The following is a 20,804-nucleotide window of genomic DNA, read 5'->3' as shown; positions in this document are numbered from 1 at the left end:
AGTCTTCCTGACTCCAGGCCCAGCTGTGCCACCTATCTGCCTGCTGTTGCAAGAGGTATACATTGCTAACAAGCTTTAGAGGTAGGATTTGAAACTGAGTCCTCCTGACTTCAAACTCTGAAGTATATTCCTTATGTCATGATGATGATGATGTTGATGAGGTGATAACAGATTTCTAAAGCTTTCCAAAGTTTATAAAACAGTTTCCTCACAAACAGCTTTTGAAGTAGGGCATGCAAATAGTATTATCCTCATTTTAGAGATCAGGAATCCAAGGCTTAGAGATGGAATGGCTTAGCAGAAGTCACATAGCCACTGTCAGACTCTGCTGTACCAGGCTATCTTAGTCTCCTTCTTGTGCACCTTTTTTATGGGTCTTTTTGGACATGGCCTTAAATTCTACTACATACTAAGTAGGTAATTCAGTTCAATACAGTACCTCAAAAGGCTGACACCACCACTCAAGTAGCCATTGCTAATCACAGAGCTGTGGGAGAGGTCAATCAACTAAAATGAGAAAAAAATAAAGTGATTTAGAAATTAAAATTAGCCCTGACAATTGTTTTGAGTGAACAGATTACAAAATAGTTTCATTAGGACATCTTGAGCAGGGAGCTTTCTTCTCTATAGTCTGGCCCCATCCTATTGAATCTAGCCCATTTTTTCCTCAAACTGACCCTCCATTATAGTTAGGCAGACCTCATACTTCCCTGTGCTTGGAAAGTGCCTCCTCATTCTCTCTACCAACCGTATTGACATTCTTTCTTCAAGGCCCAGCTTAAATGATAGAATTTAGAGTTGGAAAGGGGCCTTTGAAATCATCTGGTCCATCCCCCTTATTTTATAGATGAAGCCCACCAGATAAGATAAGCGACCTGCTTAAGGCCAGACAGCAGATACGCTACCAAACTGGGATTCAAACCAGGGTTTCAAAATCCCATGTTCTTTCCACTGCTGTGCAGGTCTCCTTTCGCCTCTCCCAATGACTCATCTGCCTAACTTTCAGGGTCACTGAATCCAAACCCTCTTCTCAGTACTTACCGAATCTGTGACAGCAATCTTGACTCCGTTCTCTTTCAAGTCAGAGTGGATATTTATTTGGGCTTTTTTATTGAGTAGTTTATAGCTCATTGTCTTCACTTTAAGTTCTACATCGTTTGACTGTTCATGAAAAGAAAGTAACACAGAGTATGAATACAAAGGAGGATTGTCAATACAACCAAGAGTAATTGATTTTTTAAAAATCTTATTAATATCTTCTCTTTTTATAACAACTATATTTCCCACAACCCCTCCAAGATAGCAGTCCCTTATAACAAATATTAAGAAGGAGGGGGAAAAAGAGTTCAGCAAAATTAACTACCACGTTGAAAAGTCCATTGTTGCATAACCCATAACCTCCCTCCTCTACAAACAAGGGGGTATGGAATCCACTCATATGAAGGTACTATGTAGTGTAGTAGATAGGAAGATCTGAGTTTAAACACTGCCTTAGATGTCACCCTGGCAAAGTCACTTCTACCCTCAACTTTCTCACCAGTGAAATGAAGGTAAAAACACCTACCATCCAGGGTTTGTTATGAGACTCAAATGACATAATCTATCTAAAGCACTGTATAAATTACTATTCTGTTATCCTTTGGAACCAAACTTGGATCATTATGATTTCATAGCAATTAATTCTAATTATTTTGTTGTTGTTGTTTCCATTTGCATTGTTATAGATATTACATATTGTTTTCCTGGTTCTTCACTTTGCATCAGTTAAGAGAAATCTTTCCATGTTTCTCCATAGTCAACATATTTATTGCTTCTCATAGTTTAGTAATATGCCATTATATTCATGGACCACAACTTATGTAGACATTCCCCAATTGATGAACATGTACTTTATTTAACCAATAATAATTTCATCTTGCTTTTATATGTAGTCTTTTAAACCTTTCAAAGCAGTTATTTGATACTTGAAAGAGCCATGATTTCATCTTTTTGAATACTTCTTCCATTTGCATAAACCCCTTAAGAATTTCTGTGGCCAAAAAATTCAATCAACAACCTTTTGGTAATGAACTTCTCCATACCTAGCTAGGCTGGCTTTTGAAAGACTGACACTCAGTATATTACTGGTATCATACTCCAAGTCTTGGCTCAGTAAGACCTATGACAGCTTGTGTGCCTTTAGTGTACGTAGGATCATGCTCATACCTCAATAAGATGAGGGACTTTTGTACATTTATTCATATGTTGTCCTTTAATTCTCACAGCTACATGAAGTCAGTGTTATTATCCCTATTTGCCAAATGGGGAAACTGAGGTTCAGCCAGATTAAGTGACTTTTCCAAGGTCACACAGGAATGAAATGCAAAAGATGGACTAGAACCCAGATCTCTTGAACTCCTACTTCAGTGATTTTTCAGTGCTACCACACTATCAGTAAGATAGCTGTGCCTTTTTTATTGCTAAGGAACCCTCAAGGCATGGCTAGAACTTTGACCCTACCGGGATGAGATTTTGGTGATGTTCCCAACTATTCTGAGTAGATAAACGGCCACAGGAAGGAGAGCTCTCATCATGCCCTCTGAGCCTTGCCCCCGAGGTACTAAAGTTCAGGCCTCCATAATATGGCACCATATTTTCTCTCTAGTCTTTAATATTGGTCTCCTACTTTGGCCAAACTGTATTTCTCTTCCATCTGAATATGTTCAGCATCAGCCTGGTTCTGTGACTTTGATCATGCCATTCTCTCTGCCTGCAGTGCTCTCATTCCTTTTCTTTGTCTGTTGAATACTAACTATCTTTCAAAGTTCAATCAAATGTGATTTCCTTCATGAAGCCTTCCCTGATTTCTTCTCACTGGGGTTATAATGCAGTTCCTCCTCACACAGCATTGTGGGTTTTTTTTTTAATCTCTCATTGATGTACTTATCATGTATCATTGTGCATTAAATAATCTGTGTATGTATCTTCACTTCTTGCTACACTATTACCTCTAACAGGGCAGAGACTGGTTCTTATCTAAATTTTGTACTTTCCCCAGTGCCTGAACAGTAAATGCTTAATAATTGTCTAATAAAGAAGGAATGAGTGGGCATGTCTGGGTATAATTTTCTCATTTATCATACTGGCCATTAGGTCCCATATGTCTGGTGAAATTCACAGAGAAAAATGCAGAATGGCATCCTTCTATTATGCCTTTACATTAGAATCTCTTTGAGAATGTTAAAATAACCAAGCAAAAAGAAGACAATATAACCTCACTTTAAAATCTCTTGGAAGGAAGAGTTTTTGCTGGGACGTATAGTTGGAGGAAGATGGAGGAAGATGAATCAAATTTCATTTTGGAATTTGGGGCTGTTAGCGCATTGCTTCTATCCATTATTTTTCTTTTGGTCTTTCCAAATAACTGCCTTTTAAAAGGGACCTCACGCCATTTTTTTTTTTTAAAGCAATCGGGGTTAAGTAACTTGCTCAAGGTTACATGGCCAGCCATTTCTGGGTGTGGTGCTAAGTATCTGAGCCAGGATTTGATCCCCAGGTCATCTCGACACTGGAGCTGGTGCTCTTACTCGCTGAGCCACCTGGCCACCCCCGGGACCCCACATTATTTTCATGCTATTTGTCTCTGACAAGGGCTTTCCAATCCCTTATTAGGACATTTGTAAAGTACTTTGCAAACTTTATTAGCTATATAAATGGTCGTGGCAGTGGTGGACAGTAGTACATGGTACATAGTAGTAGTAAGATCAACACTTGGAATTGGGTTCATACTGAAGTTTGTAAGCAGACTCATGTACATAGTTTCTAGAGCTGGAAGGAACCTCAGAGGTCATCTAATCTCGTCTCCCCACTTTACGAATGAGAAAACTAAGATACAAAGAGACTTATCCAAGGCCACATAGGATGAATGGAAAAAAGAGAAAGGACAAAAGGAAGAAAGGTAGGAAGGGAGAGAGGGAGAAGGAATGTGGTAGATGCCATCATTATCCCAAGTTTACAGTTGAGGCTGAGAGAGAGGTTTTTCCAACTTGCTCAAGGTCACACAGTTAAAGTGAATGAGACCAGATTTGAACTCAGGTCTTCCTTACTACAGGTTCAGTACTGTCTCCACTGTGCCACCTGAGGTAGTAAATAATAGCACAGGGCCTTGAACTCAGGCCGTCTGCCTCTGAATGCAGGCCCTTTTCTGCAACACTACTCCATCTTGAAGAGATTAAAAAAAGTAAGGAGGCTTCTCAGCTGAGTTCAGAAGGAAAGGGTCCCAGACCAAAGGATATTCCCGTTGGAAACAACTGTTGACAATGCTTACCTTTACAGAGCTTTCCTTTGCAACAGCAGTGAGTAGTGCCTTGACAATGTTAGAAGAGAGTGCCAGGGAAGCCTCGGCATCTTCGGGAATTGGAGGAGAAGGTCCACCAGCCACAGGGAGGGACTTATCTTTATAATTGATCTCAGCCTAGAGACAGAGAGTCAGAACTTTAGGTTCTAAGCAACGTGCCTATTTGCTTGGATATTGCTCTTCTGCTCTGATTCTGTTATTCTGTATTCAGCTCAGCATTATTCTTGAGGACCTTTGGGAAATCAGGGAAAACTCAGCTACCAAGCTTAGACAAAGTGACGCAATGCATTTTAGATGTACTGCACTTGCACTGTCCCCAAATCCATTTCCAAGGGTTCAGCAGGGACTATAATTCTAAATTACCTCAACAGCCCATATAAAGAAGGCTTCAAAGTGCCAACCAAAGATTCAGGGTGGGAGTAAAAGAAACACTCCAAAGTCAATTCCCAAACTGTGTTTGTGGTATTAACGAATTATAGGTCCCTAGCTTTGTCTGCCTCTCCCAAACCCCCATTAAAATCTGTACTTGGAATGCTAGAATAATTGTGGAGATTGGTTCAGGGGTCACAAGTCCTAACCTGGCATTCAGAGATTTTTGTCATCTGACACTAGATGATACCACTCTGTTTCAGGTAGTTCTGTCTTCTTGTTGTACCTCAAGTATCATTCTCTGTTTCCTCTCGATGCCCTGTCCCTCCACACCACCCCCACCCCCATCTGGAAAGTTGTCCCCTTCCTGTTTACTTTCCAAATCCTGCCTAACTCCAGTCACTCAACCTCCTTGCAGTCTTCCCATATTGCCCTGGGCCCCCTAGTTTCTGCCCCTCTTGACTTCCTATGAAATCATGGCTCATAAGATTTGGTACTGGAAGAGACCTTAGAGGCTGCCAAGTCTGACCCCATTATTTTAGAGAGGAACAAACTGAGGCCCAGAGAAGGGCTTGTCCAAACCATCCAGATAGAAAGTCATAGATGCATAATTTGAACCCAGGCTCTGTCTCCAAGTCTGGTTCTCAACATTGTATGGCTTCAGTGTAGCCAAGCTACCAAATTTAGGATTTTCCACAGATAGCACCAATTACAAATAATGTATCTATTTTTATGTGAGTTATTCTCCTCCCAGTCATTTTCTTCTTTAAATAAAGGATTCAGCACAATTTATTTTTTAAAATGTTTCTAAGATTTCTTATATAAATAAATTTGTACATCAAAGTAAAGAATCAGATCATATGCCTTGAATTTTGATTTGGGAAATATGAGCACTACATATTGAATATGAGCACTGAAATTTGGCAATTACTGGTGTCTAATTCTTTTGTGCATAAGACTTATTTCTTTAACCAGATAGTAAACTCCTCCCTGGGTCTACCCACTCTTCTTTGCTTATATCCTCCTCTACCCTCCCACAAAATTGGTACTGACCCAGGGGCATTATCAGTATGCACTCATTGATTTATTTCTATCTCTGTGCTTAATCCATCCTGGGGGAAGCTGAATAGGAAATCTGGTTTGGCTACTCCTGATGTTTGCCCAGTGCCCCAGAGCTGGAGCAAATTAGGATGCTCAGCAAGTGGGGCCCTTATTAAAGGAATAGGGATCAGACAGTAGAAGGGTTCTAGCTTCCTTTTCTACTGGGAAATATTTCTTTAGCTCACAGGAGCATCTGATTTTAGTCTCATTGTTGTATGAAAAATAGTACTTACACAATAGGAAATCTGAAGGCCCTTGGAGGTGAAATTCCCGTTTTTCAGATGGTAATTAAATAAATCTCCCTTAGCAGATACAGTTGCTTCTGTCAGACACAGAAAAAAACAATGTTAGAGCCCCGTTAACAAAGACTAAGCAGCCACCGAGTCTGGAGGGATGGGGTTTACATTCAAAATTATTTTGCTGAAGAATAAATGATCACAAGAGCTGATGTTTACAAGCTTAGCTCATGGGGCCTGATCCTAGAGATCATAAGATCATGTATTTAAAGAGAGAAGAGACATTAAGTATTCATGATAAGAGCTCTTTAACGTTTGCAAAGAATTTTTATGTCTCTCCTTTGATGCTTACAACAACCCTAGGTCCTTGTTATTTGGTTGCTTCAGTCACATCAAACTCTTCATGACCCAGTTTGGGGTTTTCTTGGCAAAGATACTGGAGTGGTTTGCCATTTTCTTCTCCAGCTCATTTTACAGATTGAGGAAACTGAGGTAAACAAAGGTTAAGTGACTTTCCCAACCCACCCAGCTAGTAAGTGTCTGAGGCCAGATTTGAACTCAGGAAGAGGAGTCTTTCTGACTCCAAGCCCTGTACTTTATCTACTCTTCCATCTAGCTACCTAGAGTTATTATTACCCTTAATTTACAGATGAGGAAATTGAGGTTGAGAAAGGTTAAGTGACTTGCCCACATCCAAACCTGGGTGATCCTGACCTCACATCCAGTTCCATGCTATCCAGGTGCCTGTCACCTGTCCCAACCCCTGTATTTTGAAATGGGGAGATAAAAACCCAGAGAGCTCCTTAGGCAGGTAGGAAGTTATTTCACATTGACCCAGGACACAGTTTCAGTGCCCTAGGAAAGACTTAGGGCCACAGAAGCTCCAGGAAATGTTTGGCAGCTCTCTAATGATGTAATGCCCTGACCAAAGTCACAACATCATAAGAATTAAGAGCTGGAAGGGACCTCAGAGTTCCATTTAGTCCAATTTTTGTTCAATCATTTTTTCAGTCATATTCAATTATTTTTTACCCTATTTGGGTTTTTCTTGGCAAAGATAACTGGAGTGATTTGGCATTTCCTTTTTCAGCCCATTTTTTGGATGAGAAAACTGAGGCAGTGTTAAGTGACTTGCCCAGGGTATCACAGGAGTGTCTGAGGCCAGATTTCAACTCAGGAAGAGTAGTCTTCCTGACCTGAGGCCCAGCACTCTATCCTCTACACCACCTAGCTGCCCCTGTTAGTCCAATACCCTCATTTTCAGATGAAAAAATGGAACCCCAGAGAGTGGAAGCAACTCACACACAGTCACACAGGTAGTAGTAATAGCAACCTGTTGTCCACAAGATAAAAGTCTGAACTCCTTAGGCTAGTATCAAATCCTCCCAGGATCTGGTACCAATGAAGTGCCCATTCATTCGTTCATTCATTCATTCATTTATTCATTCAATGGACACTTAAATACTTCCTGTGTTCTAGGTGCTATATAACTTTTTGTAAATTTCCCTTCCTAAACCCTTTATTCCAGCCAGACTTATGGACTCTCTTGTACATCTTGTATTTTTCCACCTCAGCTTTTGCTCAGATTTTTCTCTCATATCATATGCTTGACCTACCCCCACCCTCTCCATCTAAACAAATCTAAATCATTCTTCTAAACTCTGTCTTACCTAATTTTATTTCCCTCCAAGAGCTAGATTCTGTATATAGTAAATACTTGTCAGCTTTTCTTTTCTTGTTTTTTTTTCTATTATATTGTTTTGTTAGTAGAGGTTCAATAACTATATTGAATAATTGATTTCAGTATATCTGTGGGCAGAATACAACTTCCACCTGGTGATCTTGCACATATGTATGGTTGTATTCATTCATACATTATGCCAATCATTTATTAAACTCCTATTGTGTGAAATACAGTAATCTATCAACTAGAATCTCAGTATCAGACCAAGCAATTTGGATTCCCCAAAATGAGAATTACTAAAACAATAGTAACCACCATCTAGACGGCCACTTATCAAGATGTAGACTGTAGAACCATGGAGTTGTGACCTTTAGAATCTTCTAATCCAGAGATATCAAGCACAAGACCAGCAGGTTTACATGTGGCAAGTACTACCTGAGACAGATTAAAATGTCATTGGGAAAAATTTAACAAAATAACTCAAAACACAATAAAACATAGATAATATTAATTTGTGGTTTTCTAAGTCAACATATGGTCCACCAGGACCCTCATGTGGGATTTAGTGGCCCCCATTTCTATTTGGGTTTGATACCACTGATCTAGACCAATCCCTTCCTTTCACAGAAGAGACCCTTGATATGTGCAGAGAGTTCAAGGGCCCTTTTTGAGTCACATGGTTTATCAGTGGCAGAGTCAGACCTGAATTCTAGTATTCTGTGACGCAAGACAGTGCTATTCCTGCTTACTGGGAGGAAGGATATTTTAGAAAAAGGGTTATTCACTTGAGGTCCATAAGTCCCCAAAAGGTCCAGGAGTAGATTTCCCTTGGATGGGGAAAAAAATTACACTTGCTTTTCACTAACCTCTAACTGAAATTTAATATTCCCTTCAAAAACACAATTCTGAGAAGGGGTCCACAGGCTTCACCAGACGGTCAAAGGAATATAGGACACACCACAAGGATTAACAACACCTGGTTTTGAGAATTTCTGAGGCACCAGCTTGTGAAGTTGCTGCTGGACTAGGCATTGAAAGATCTGCATTTGAATCCCATCTCATGTACTTCTTGGATGAACAATTCACCTAGCCTTTCTAAGCCTCAGTTTCTTCCTCTGCAAAAACAGAAATAATAGAGCTCATACTACCTGACATGGTTGGGAAAAAAGTGTTTCGTAAACCTGAAAGCCTTGTAGGAATGACAGAACTCAAGAGTCTTAGGACCCCTTTTACTTTCCTGTTGATTTCATGACTGTCATCTTTAGTCTAGGTAATGAGGACTCAGAGTTGCCAGAGGCATGTCATCATTTGAGATTGGTCAGCCAGCTAGCCAGTGTATTTGGGTTAGTGTCACTCACCATTTCTGCATGTAGGATTCTTTAAAGCAAGGTCGCACTCTCCTTCCTGTAACATAGACATACGGGGGGGCTTCAGGGAGTTCAGACTGAGAATGTCAGTTGAAAGAAACCTCAGAAGCTGGCCAGTCCGGCTCCCAACTGAATAAGCATTCCATACAAAATGTGCCTAGTAAGAGGCCCCAACCTTTGCTTGAAGATCTATCACCTCCCAAACAAGCCAGTTCTCATTCTTAGCCACTTGTTGGTTTATGTTCCTGAAATCCAGCCTAAATCTACCTCTTCTCCCCATTGCTCCTCGTTTTCTCCTTGAGGGCCAAGTAGGGCAAATCTAATTCCCCTTCCACAGGACAGCCCTTCAAAGACAGTTACCATGTTGCCCTTTTTTTTTTCTCTAGGCTAAACAGTTCCAGTTCCTTCATCCAGTCCTCATTTGGTATAAATTCAAGGCCTCTCACTACCATAGTCACCCTTGTCCACCCTGGTCGCCCTTCTCTGGATGCTTTCCAACCTTCTTATAATGTAGCCCTCAGAACTGAACACATTCCTCCATATGTGATCTCCTGAGAAGAAAGTACAGCGCATTGTGATCTCCCCCACACTATTCCTATGTTAATTCAGTCTAAGATGTCATGAGCTTACAGGACTGCCATGCCGAGTTATACTATTGACTTTCAGTAGGCTTTCATTCTACTAAAACAAAACAGAACAAGAACAAACGTCAGCCCTCCAGTTTGTTGAAAGAGCTGTTTTATCTGATTTTGAGATTCATGTTAAAATTAGGAAGTAAAATACCTCACCCAGCATCTACAGACTGTGAGAGCGGTATCCCTGAGTTACTTTGAAGCCAATCATCATGACCTGAAAATCTGAATCTCTGTCTTATCTCTCCTTCAGCTTGCTAGTATCTGCTCCCAAACCAGGTATTGCTTAGGTGATCCCCAAGGTTTAAGGGTGACCCCCAGGTTTAAGGAGGCATTTGAGCTCTAACCTAGGACCTTACATGAGGCTTAATCACTAAACTCAGGTTGTTAGTGGGCCAGACCTGAAGAAACACCAGTTTCATGCCCTTACCCAGCCAAGCATCATGCATAACACTGAGATGGTACCCTGTAACTTACCTGAGGTGATGCATTTAACATCAGCAGGGTAGGCACAAGTGAATCCAGTGGAATTGGCACTGACTCCTTCAATGCTCCATTGAGTCTGGAAAAGCAAAGGGGTAGGCTCTTTGTGTTACAGCTTTTAACAAAAGTACCTAGAGACCCACTGGTTAAAGGCACAACTCCTCCTGGGTCATACTGCTTTATTGAATGCCTTAACATTTAGGTATCTGAGTCCCTGGCTATCTTCTCCCCTCCTACAACTCCCTACATGTAGAAAGAGTATTGTACTGGAGTTAGAGGACCTGGATTTGAATTATGTCTTTGCTCTTTATTAACTGTGTGAACTTGTGTATATCTTAGCTTCAATTTTCTCCTCCATATGAGAAGTTTGGACTAGAGCAGTGTCTCAATGTCCACGGACTCCTGGGGGTTCCTGAGACCTTTTCAGGGAGTCCATGAAATCAAAATTATTTTTATAATGATGCTAAGTCTAGTCCCTTTTCCCACCCTATGGTGCTTTTAGTAGTAAGATCCCTTGTAAACTCTAAAACCTACAAATGTGACATATTCTATTGATATTCAGTGGTCCATATTTTAAGATTGCTTTCTGCCCTGACATTCTAGTTTCTTAGATCCTTTGCTGCTCTGAGGTTTTTATTGTAACGTGTCTTCCAGACTGACTATCTTGGCTATTGATTCATTTCTGATCCTCCTTGAAAGAACTAAAGGGGTACTATAAATGAGTGAAAGTTTCTCCTACTCACCTATCAACTATTTTCAATTGTATGTCTTTAACTTCCATTCGTTTTTCCAGGATTTCAAAGGCCATACATTTGGTACCATTTACATTCAGACCAATTATCAATTGTACTGCAATTTCCACTTTGAAGCCTATCAGGTCTGTGACAGAGCCCAGCAAGCTAAAGAAGAAGCAAGATTTAGGTTAAAATGTAGCATTAGTAAGAAACTTTGTTAGTCCAGAGTGCAGCCAGAGTATGAATCTTCCAGTCAAATTCATGTCTCCCTAGAACATTTTTAGCCATATGTAATCATGGCCTGGCCTTGATTATCATATAAGAAAAACAAAAATCAGGCAAAGTTAAAACCTAGAATTTTAAAAGGGGAATGTGAATCTTGGTACAAGTTTAGAGCTATGTGAACATGAAAGGGCAAAGTTTCCCATGGAACCCCTTTGCCTCTCACATGAATCTAATGCTATGGGAATTCACTTTTAGGTATAATATTTAAATTTTTTGGCATAACATTTATGTTTTGTGACATTTTAAGTATTATCACATTTTCTTTTTTTCTAGAAAAGGGTACATTTTTTTTCAGAGTATGATTTTAAAAGTCATTCATAGGCACAACTTTCATTACATTATTGGTCTGCCTTTTAAAAAAAATCTCCAGTGGAACAAATCTATGCTCTTACAATTGAAGTCAGTTGGATCATGGGAATCAAATTGTAGAAGTTCATTACTCAGTAGAACCATTAAAAACCTCAAGTTGTGAAGCAAGATAGCCATTCATGCAAGAAGGTCTTCCTTTGCTCATAGTCAATGTAATTATTCTGCAGGCCAATGGCAAAATCAAGAGTCTGCCAATATTTATAACCTCACTTTGGGAGATTTGTCATAGTTTAATTTACAGGGATGCTAACATCTTTGCACGTTAAATCCAATAGTCATTTTTTAAAAAAGCAATTGGGGTTAAGTAACTTGCTCAAGGTTATACGGCCAGTTATTTTGTGTGGGTGCCAAGTATCTGAGGCCGGAACCGATCCCGGGTCTCCCGACACCGGGGCCGGCGCTCTTACTCACTGCGCCACCTGGCCACCCCCAATAGTCATTTTTAAAAAGACCATTGGAAACCTTTAAGGTTTTCATTAATGAGGGGGGAAAATCCCTCAAGATCAAAATATTTTAAGGGAACTTAGATCTTTTAAGCCCATGGAAAGGTAGTATGAATAGGAGAATAGGATAGAAGATAATACTACATACTGACTTCCTAAAGCAGCACTATGTAAATGTTTTTTTTTTCCTTGTTAGTGTTCAAATATTCTGTTCAATAAACATTTGCTTAAGTGCCTGCAATGTGAGAGGCACTGGGGATATAGTGAAGCTTTCTCTCTTATTTGGAGCTTCCATTTTCCTGGTTGTGGGTGGGAGGGATTTTTATTTACATAAAAATAAGTAAATATAAGATAATCTGAGGAGGGAAGCAGTACTAGCCTCTGGGGAGATCACAAGGACAGCTTTATTGGAAGGTAGCCCTATACATTGAGGACTCTAAGAGGCTGAGGTGACCAAAGGCCTTCCAGGCCTGGGTAAATGGACCGAGGTGGAGAATGGAGTGTTGAGTTCAGGGAACAAAAGCTCTCAGGCTCTAAGTTGTTATGGGGTAAGGACAGTGGTCAAGGTGGTGGCATTGGGCAGTTAAGGAGCACTTAAGTGTTTGTGAGAAGAAATTAATTGTCATTCAAATATTTCATCAGCAAGGATTGAATTTTGGTAGATGAGGTTGATAACACTGGAGTTACTGTAGTGGAGTGAGGGAGAAAGGAACTTACTCATCTGATCCTCTTATGTCTGCTTCAACATAGGCATCAACATTTATGGAATTGCCCTCCGTTATTGTAGTCAAATTCTTTATAACAATTTCACTGGCATGAAGTCTGTAAGGCAACAAGAATGAGAGTCAGAAGAAACTCAGGGAAATGGATTCTCCAAGTGGGAGAAGGCACCTTTACAGGGTTCCTGATAATAAATCTTCTTAACCCAACTCCACTGGACATATTTTAAGATTTTGTAGAAGGAGTAATCTTTAAAATCTATGAGTCCCCTCTTAACTTCCCTCTTTCTTGATTCCACAGAAAATTCCACAGAAAATCCCTGATCTCTGACCAGAGTTCTAACTAGGGGACCACTTTTGGAGTACAGAACTTGGATTTGGTTTGAGTAGATTATAATTCGGGGTGGTAGTGGGTAGAGAGCAGAGAGGGGGAGTTCAGGCCTAACTATAGAAAATTCCCTCCATAAATGCAGAACAGCAACTGATTTGTAATTTATTGTCTTAGAGAGTTATTTGGGGGCTCAGGGAGTTGTTTGAATGGTTGGTGACTTACAGTCACAAGTCCACTTTATCAAAGTAAAACTTGGAACCCCATTCTTCCTATGTCAAGGCCAGCTCTCTACCCACTCTGCTATGCAACTTTTCAGACTGTAGATTACTTCATTGTAAACTCAGCAAGGATGAAGATTATGCTTTACAGAGTGACAGATTCCAAGAGTATGAAGGACCTGAGGGACCATCATGGCTGAGAAAGAAACCTCTCTATAAATTGTGATCAGCCTTGTGCTCACATAACTCCTGTGACTGGGAGCCGTGGTCTTTCGGGGAAGTCCTTCCTGGTTTTAGCCTTACCTCGACTCAGAATGTGCATGTCAGGAACTTCCCTCCATGGTATAACTAGGAATAGGTGACCTCTCTGGGACAGCCCTGTGTTCTAATACTTAAATTCACAGCCTTTCTAACACTCAAAAATGGCAACCGGATCCCTTCCCCACAAATACCTTTATTTCCCACGTTAATCATCTTCTGTTCCTTCTACTGATCCTCCCAGTGGTGCATCTACTAGTACCCTCTACCACTTGCTATGGCCTGAGACAAGTCACTCCCCATCCTCACCCACCAGATCCCATTCTCCACATATGAATAGAAATGGGTGGCAGCTGATCCCAAGGTTCTCTTTAGCTTCAACAGTAAATGATTTTATGACTTAAAAGTCATTGTCACCTGAAAATCCATCCCATTGCTGTATAGCTCTGATTATTACAAACTCCCCCCCCCCCCCCCATATCAAGTTTCAAATTTCCCTACCTGGAACCTGTTGTCCAAGGTCTGCCTTGCTGGAGCTGCCCAGCCCAAGTCCAAAGTAGTATTGTTGTCTATCCCTTAGCATGGTATTCTACACATAATTAGTATTTAATGAATAGCTGTTGAAGGAATGACTGACTGATTGTGGGCATTGGTTTGTTGGAAAAAACAGCTTTTCCTTTAAACATGTATGTTATCTCCTCTGTAAAATGAGGGAATAGGTTAGATGGCCTCAGAAGTGTCTTCTGGCTCTGTTATTCTTCAGGTCTCTGCTTTTAGGGGTTTGTGATAAATTCACTTTTAGAGAAATGTGGACCTGGTGCCCCAAGGGACTTTTTCCAAGCCAGAGAAGCAAATGTGTATATAACTAAAGACAAATCTGAAATTAGAGTCCAGACCCAGTCTTGCCCATACTTTCCTCTCCACCTACACACCTTTCTTCTTCACCTCTTCCTATTCCCCTAGAAAATTCACTGGCCTCTTGACCTTGAGAAGAACTCAAGAATATCTCTTCAATGCATCATTCTCCCCATCTAGCTACTGACTTCAGAAGATCCATTTGTCAAGATACTATTCATTTACCCAAATGGGACCTAGTTCTTCTGCCCTGAACTTAGCTAAAAACTTAGGATCACAGACTCTCAGATCTGAAGAGACCTTAAAGACTTTCTTGTTCTTCATGTATTTGAAGAAGAATCCTTTGCAGAGCATGGGTGGCACAAGTGGACCATCCTCCTCTGCTTTGGTTAAGTGGGGAACCTCCCCCCTCCCCCAGAGTGTCCTCTTCTTCCATTTAGATGACTCTTCTGGGCTCTTCCTTGTATGGAAATCTAGACCAGACTTTTAAATGCTATAGATAACTATTATGTTCTCCTCAGTCATCCCTTCTCCAGGCTAAACCTGCTGGTTGCATCGAGTAACCAAAAGTAGGCTTTCTGGCTAAGGAGCTGACTTACTTTAGATCCAGTTTTCCAAGTAAATGACCTATCTCTGCCGGGTTTTCTTGTAAGGTGCCCAGGCCCGCACCAGATATTTCATTTGGACTTAAAGAGCCAGTTTTTTTAGTTAGATCTTCACTTTTGTCCAATCCTTGGCTTTCTGCTGAATCTTTGACAATCTTTAAAGCTGAGTTTGGCAGATTACCACTATTCTTTCCTTCCAGTAGCTTTCCACTTTGACCTAGTACATTTTTTGCTCCTCCAAAAGGAACCAGTTTGTTTCCATTCTTAAGTAAACTGGATGACAAATCAAGACCACCAGAACCACCAACACCCGGTAAACCTCCAGGCAGAGAATTTAAAAAGTCATCAGACAGACTCTTCGTGGGAAGAGGCAAAGAACTCGTCAAACCACTTAAGAGACTGCTGTCTCCCTGCAGACCTAATGATGAGACGATGCTTAGCAAAGAGGCTAAATCCGCTGTCTCCAAAACTGTTTTAAGGATTCCCGTCAAGTCATATTCAGAGCATTTGACCATGTTTTTAATAGCTTCTGGTATAGTGTTGTTCAGATCTGAAAAGAGGGAAGGAAATCAGGTTTACATATAAGTGATGAGTCCCATGGGGCATCTTCATCCTAGCTTAGCAAGTATTCCCACCAACTGGGGGGAAGACTCAAGGTAGAGAGAGAAATGGGTGTGTTTGGCTACTGTAGTTGAGAATCTCAGAAGACAGAATGACTCAGCAAGGAAGTTGATATGGGGAGGAAGCTATGACACAGACACCCAGCTTGAAAATACCAAATCAAACCATCTAGTCCAGGGGTGGGGAACCTGTGACTTCAAGGCCACATGTGGCTTCTAGGTCTGTTCACTAAGTCCAAGTTTTACAGAACAAATCCTTTTATTAAGGGAGTTTGTTCTGTAAAGTTTGGATTCAGTCAAAGGGCAGCACTTGAGGACCTAGAAGTTGGCCTTGAGGCTGCAGGTTCCCCACCCCTGATCTAGTCCAACCCATCCTTGAGTGAGAATCTCCTCTTTTACAGCCCTGACAACACATTGCCTCTGGAGGCATTCCATTCTACTTGGAGGGTCATTCTCGTTGAGAGGGAATGTTTCTTGGACAAAGAGTTAATCAAATTGTGCATACTCTTTGACTCAGAAATATCACTACTAGGTCTGTATTCCAAAGAGATCTCAGCCCTCAAAGGAAAGGACCTATATGTACAAAAATATTAAGAGAAACTCTTTTTGTGAGGGTAAAGAATTGGAAATTGGGGGGGGGGGGGTGATGCTCATCAATTGGGAAATGGTGGAACAAGTTGTGGTACATGATTGTGTTGGAATAGTATTCTACTACAAGAAATGATGAGAAGGATTGCTTTCAGAAAAACCTGAGAAAACTTTGAATGGATACTGAGTGAAGTGAACAGAACCAGGAGACCATTGCACATAGTAACAGCAATATTGTAGCAGTGATCAACTGTGAAAGACTTAGATACTCTGATCAATACAATGATCCAAGATAATTCCAAAGGACTCAGAAAGAAAAATGCTGTCCACCTCCAGAGAGAGAGAGCTAATCAAGTCTGAGTGGATATTGAAGAATATTTTTCTTCACTTTATTTTTCTTGCTTTTTTGCAGCATGACTAATATGAAAACGTTTTGCATGACTTAACATGTACAATTAATATAATATCATTTGCCTTCTCAATGGTGGGGGATGAGTGAGAGGAGCTAAGAGAATTGGAATCTCAAATTTTTTTTAAATGAGTGTTAAAATAACATATAATTTAAAAAGAGATGGGTTATATTTTATTCTAGAAGCAATAGGATGTCACCGAAGTTGATTGAGGAGGGGAATCATGTAGACAGAAATCTAAGGACAATTTCTTTGGCAGTACTGTATAGCATGGATTGAAGTGGGAAGAGACTTGAGGCAGGGATTATTGTGGCCACAGCAATGTTTGAAACTGTATGCTAAAGCATGGATGGAACATGTCCTCATCCTGATAAAATTATAGATACTTAAAATACTGAAGTTAAAGCAGTCAGATCTGCTGCTGGGCCTCTAAGATAAAATATAACTCTTCTCTTTAGGTTTTAAAATAGGAAGTCACTGAAGCTGATGGAGTAGGAGAGTCACATAGTTGTATATACACCTGAGGACCTGAACTAGGATGGGTGTGGGTGGAGATCAGGTGAAAGATGGATGAAATACCATAAGAAATTCTCTCTTCTTCCCACAATGGAGGAAAATTTAGAGAGGGTTTGTCTAAACAAAGGCAGCTTATTGTAATATTGGATAGAGTACTGGGTCTGGAGTCAGGAAGACTTGAGTTCAAATCTAGCTTCAAAGACTTACTAGCTGTGTGACCACAGGCAAATCTCTTAGCCTCAGTTTCTTCCACTGACAAATGGGAAAAATCATAGAAAATCTCAGGATTATGAGGATCAAATGAGATAATATTTTTAATATTATCTTAGCACAGTGCTAGGCACATAGTAGGCAATATATAAATGCTAATTATCTTCCTTTTCTTCTATGTTCAAACCTCGCCTCTGATGCTTGCTGGTTGTGTGACTCTTGAAAAATCACTTTTGCCTGGCACTCTAGGTAACTCTCTAGGACTCTAAGTTGCAGAGGAGGAACCCACTTTCATTGGATAAACATGAGAAATTCCCCATGTCAGTGAAATCAGAGGTCAAATCCCTGTCCCTGTCCCACACAGCTAGTGAGCAGCAGGAGATAGATTTGTAGCTGAGGCCCTCTTATAGCAAAGCAAATCCTGTCTCTGCCACTCCAGTTCCTTTTGGTTAGAATTCTCATTCCAAGGCCTCCCTTGCTGCCTAGTATTTTTCATGCTGTCTTTGCCTTCTTCTGAAATAAGGATAATCATCATGGCTCATGGCCACATAGCTGCGTAAGTGATTAAAATGTTGCCCAAGTCTCCTGGAGAGTGAAGTGTAAGTCTTCAATGAGTCAAAAGCACTTGTAAAAATAGAGACTCACTTTCATTTACTGAGATACTTATACAAGGCAGAAATTAACCCATTGACAAAGCAGCTATGACAATAAGAATCTAGATAGAGGGACAACATTCACATCTACTAATTGTTCTCTCACAATGACATTGGCTAGAGTCAATCATCATGTGGCCCAAGTGTTATAACAGGTAACAGTGTTTGCTTGGTCCTCCACCTTCCCACCCTCTTGGACAGACAGTGAATCCAATAAGGCTGTAAAATAGCCCTTCCTATATTTTGAGTTCCACAGTCAGGGACTCACATTGTAACTAAACTTTTGCATTCACCTGAACAACAGGTATAGTGCTCTACATACAGTAGGCACTTAAGTTCTGCATTTGTAGAATGCCCCTACATTAATAAATTAATGCCTTTTGGGGAGACAGGAGTTGATGGGGGTCCTTAGCAGGTCGTTGGGAACAATTCAAATTTGGGAACCAGTAAGGGGCTATAGACTACCCAATATAGTGAATTTCCTCCCCCCAAAAAAGTTTTCAAACTCTCAACTTACAGTCATCAATGTTCTTCTTAGAGATGAAATACCATGCGGAAGCTTCACAATGCTGTTCATTTGTTTCAGATGGGTCTTTCTGAGGCTTTTTCTTAGGCTGGGGTGGAATTCCAGGAACAGGAGCTATTGCTGCTGGTAGCTTTGGCACACTTACAGGAAGTCTCAGAGGATTTGTTGCATGTATTCGAGGTAGAGCAAGTTCAGATGTTGGTAAAGATGACAATAGAGTATTTCCGACAGATGGTAATAGCTGACCTGAAACACTATTGAGATCTCCAATATGGGTGGATAGAAGGGCAACCAAGGCCCAGAGCACTGACATCTTTGATTCTGATCCCTGCAAAAGGCATTTCCTTTTAATATTGATCATGATCCTTCCCTGCTTAGAAACATGCAATAACTCTCCATTAAATACTAAAAAAAAGTCCAGACTCCTCTGGATGGCATTCAAATCTAGCCTCAACCTACCTTTTTGGTCTTTTAATCCACTAGTCCCCTCTTCACACTCTAGGCTCCAAGTAAATTGAACCCCTAGTCATTTTCTGAAAATACTCTGAGCTTTCTTCCTCTTTGCATGCTTCTATTCTTTATGCATAGCCTGCCCTTCTCACTTCCTTCCACTGTCCCTTACTGAAATCTTCTTATCCTTCAAGAGTGGTGTAGAAAAAAGAGTCATATACTTGGCATCAGAAGACCTGAGTTCAAATCCAGCCTCAAATACTTACTAGCTGTGTGACCCTGGACAAATCAGTTAATGTCTGTCTGCCTCAGTTTCTTCATCTGTAAAATGGGGATAATAATAGCACCTATTTCCCAGGGTTGTTGTGAACCTTCAGTACTAGATGCTAGTTACTATTATAATTGTTACATTGCAAAATGCTTTGTTTGCCTCTAGATTTTTATTCATTTACCACATCTTGTTTCATCTCATAGCTTTAGAGGAAATCCCCCAGAGGTCAGTGGGGTATGGGTTGGAGATCTGAAAGGGAACTTGTCTTGTTGACTTTTTCCAAGGCAGAATGATCATCAGAGTGTCTGTAAGATGGGCTGGGCCTACACTGAGGAACATACCCTACTCTGCCAGCTGGCCAGGCAGCTATTTTCTCAGAGAGGTCAATTCTTTCTCTACATGGAGGTTGTGTCTAGCCAAAGTCATTTTCCAGACATTCTCTCTTGGGGAGAATTTGGTGTCAGTTCTTGTGATTTGAGGGATTCTGATGCTAGCATATGGGAGCTAGAAGGAACTTTAATACATAGATGATTGAACATCAGAGGCAAAAATAACCTTAGAACAAAGGACTTGGAAGTCAGAGCTGGGAAGGACCTTGGAATATAGAAAGAGAATATCAGATTTGAAAGTGATTCTAGAACAGTGTTAGAACTTAAAAGAATACTAAGAAATGGAAGATTATCAAAAGAACAAGGGTCCTTAGAAGGTAGAATACAGGATGTCAGAACTGAAGATCTTACAACACAGACTGCTGGACCTGGGCAGAGTAGTAACACTGGAGCTGGGGGTCATCTTAGACCATAGAATGTTGGCCTGAGAGGAACCTTCCAGTGCCTAGCACAATGATAGTCATTTATGAAATATTTGTTAAAATCAATGATTAAAAACAGGATACCAGTGTTAGAACTTATGGCATCTAGTCCAGTATCTCCATTTTACAGTTCAGAAATCTGAGTTGCAAAATGCAGATGTGATTTGCGCAAGACCACTCAGATTAGTGTTGGAATTGTGAGTGATTTGAACCCTGATCCTCTGACTCACAATGCAGTCTTCCTTCTATTTTGCTATGCAGGGCATAGGGCCCTAGGGTGGTAGCCATATAACACAAAGATAACTGGTAAAAAAAAAAAATGACACATTCAGACTCTTGGGTGGTTATTTCTATTCAGGGCCAAACAAACAATCTGACTAGTTTGTTTACAGATTTGATGTTTAATGACATTGGGCTAATTTGATCAGCTATTTTATTATTGTGTGTCTTGGCCTGACACCAACTTGCTGTGCAATCTAAGGTGAAATACTTCCCAACTCCGGATCTCAGTTTCCTTTTTTGTAAATCAAGGGATTTTGGACAGATACTCTGTAAGGTCCTTTCCATCTCTGATATGCATAGTGCAGTAGTATTTATTTGAAGAGAAGAACAGTTTAAATTGTGGATCTGCCATTTACTACCGGTGTGACCTTGAGAACATAACTTACCTAATCTTAGGTCCTCAGGTCCTTAGTGAGGGGTTTGAACTACATGACCTTTACAA

The 20,804-nt window shown here is 40.5% G+C and overlaps 1 protein-coding gene across 1 annotated transcript; it reads right to left on the bottom strand.

Moving 5' to 3' along the window:
- Nucleotides 1-402: 402 nt before the first annotated feature.
- LOC138142524 (vomeromodulin-like) lies at nucleotides 403-18,861 on the bottom strand. The gene is made up of 8 exons (XM_069063589.1): nucleotides 18,540-18,861; nucleotides 15,020-15,575; nucleotides 12,757-12,861; nucleotides 10,952-11,107; nucleotides 10,203-10,287; nucleotides 4,307-4,453; nucleotides 1,042-1,161; nucleotides 403-507 (listed from the first exon to the last, which is right to left on the bottom strand). The coding sequence occupies exons 1-8, from the start codon at nucleotides 18,859-18,861 to the stop codon at nucleotides 403-405; spliced, it is 1,596 nt and encodes a 531-aa protein (XP_068919690.1).
- Between the last annotated feature and the right edge of the window lie 1,943 nt (nucleotides 18,862-20,804).

This window comes from Petaurus breviceps, unplaced genomic scaffold, assembly GCF_028583685.1.
Source record: "Petaurus breviceps papuanus isolate PSGF00001 unplaced genomic scaffold, PetGlider_PUasm1.0 90591, whole genome shotgun sequence".
Classification (NCBI taxonomy): Eukaryota; Metazoa; Chordata; class Mammalia; order Diprotodontia; family Petauridae; genus Petaurus; species Petaurus breviceps.
Note: the sequence above shows the minus strand (reverse complement) of the source record. Positions and strands in the feature narration are given on the sequence as shown.

Excerpts from the sequence above, each read along its gene's own strand:
- LOC138142524 (XM_069063589.1), bottom strand. The coding sequence starts at position 18,861 with ATGTCAGTGCTCTGGGCCTTGGTTGCCCTTCTATCCACCCATATTGGA. Across the intron at positions 11,108-12,756 it reads GACATAAGAGGATCAGATGA|CTTGCTGGGCTCTGTCACAG; the intron begins GTAAGTTCCTTT and ends CTTCTTCTTTAG. Across the intron at positions 10,288-10,951 it reads CAATTGAAAATAGTTGATAG|ACTCAATGGAGCATTGAAGG; the intron begins GTGAGTAGGAGA and ends TTGCTTTTCCAG.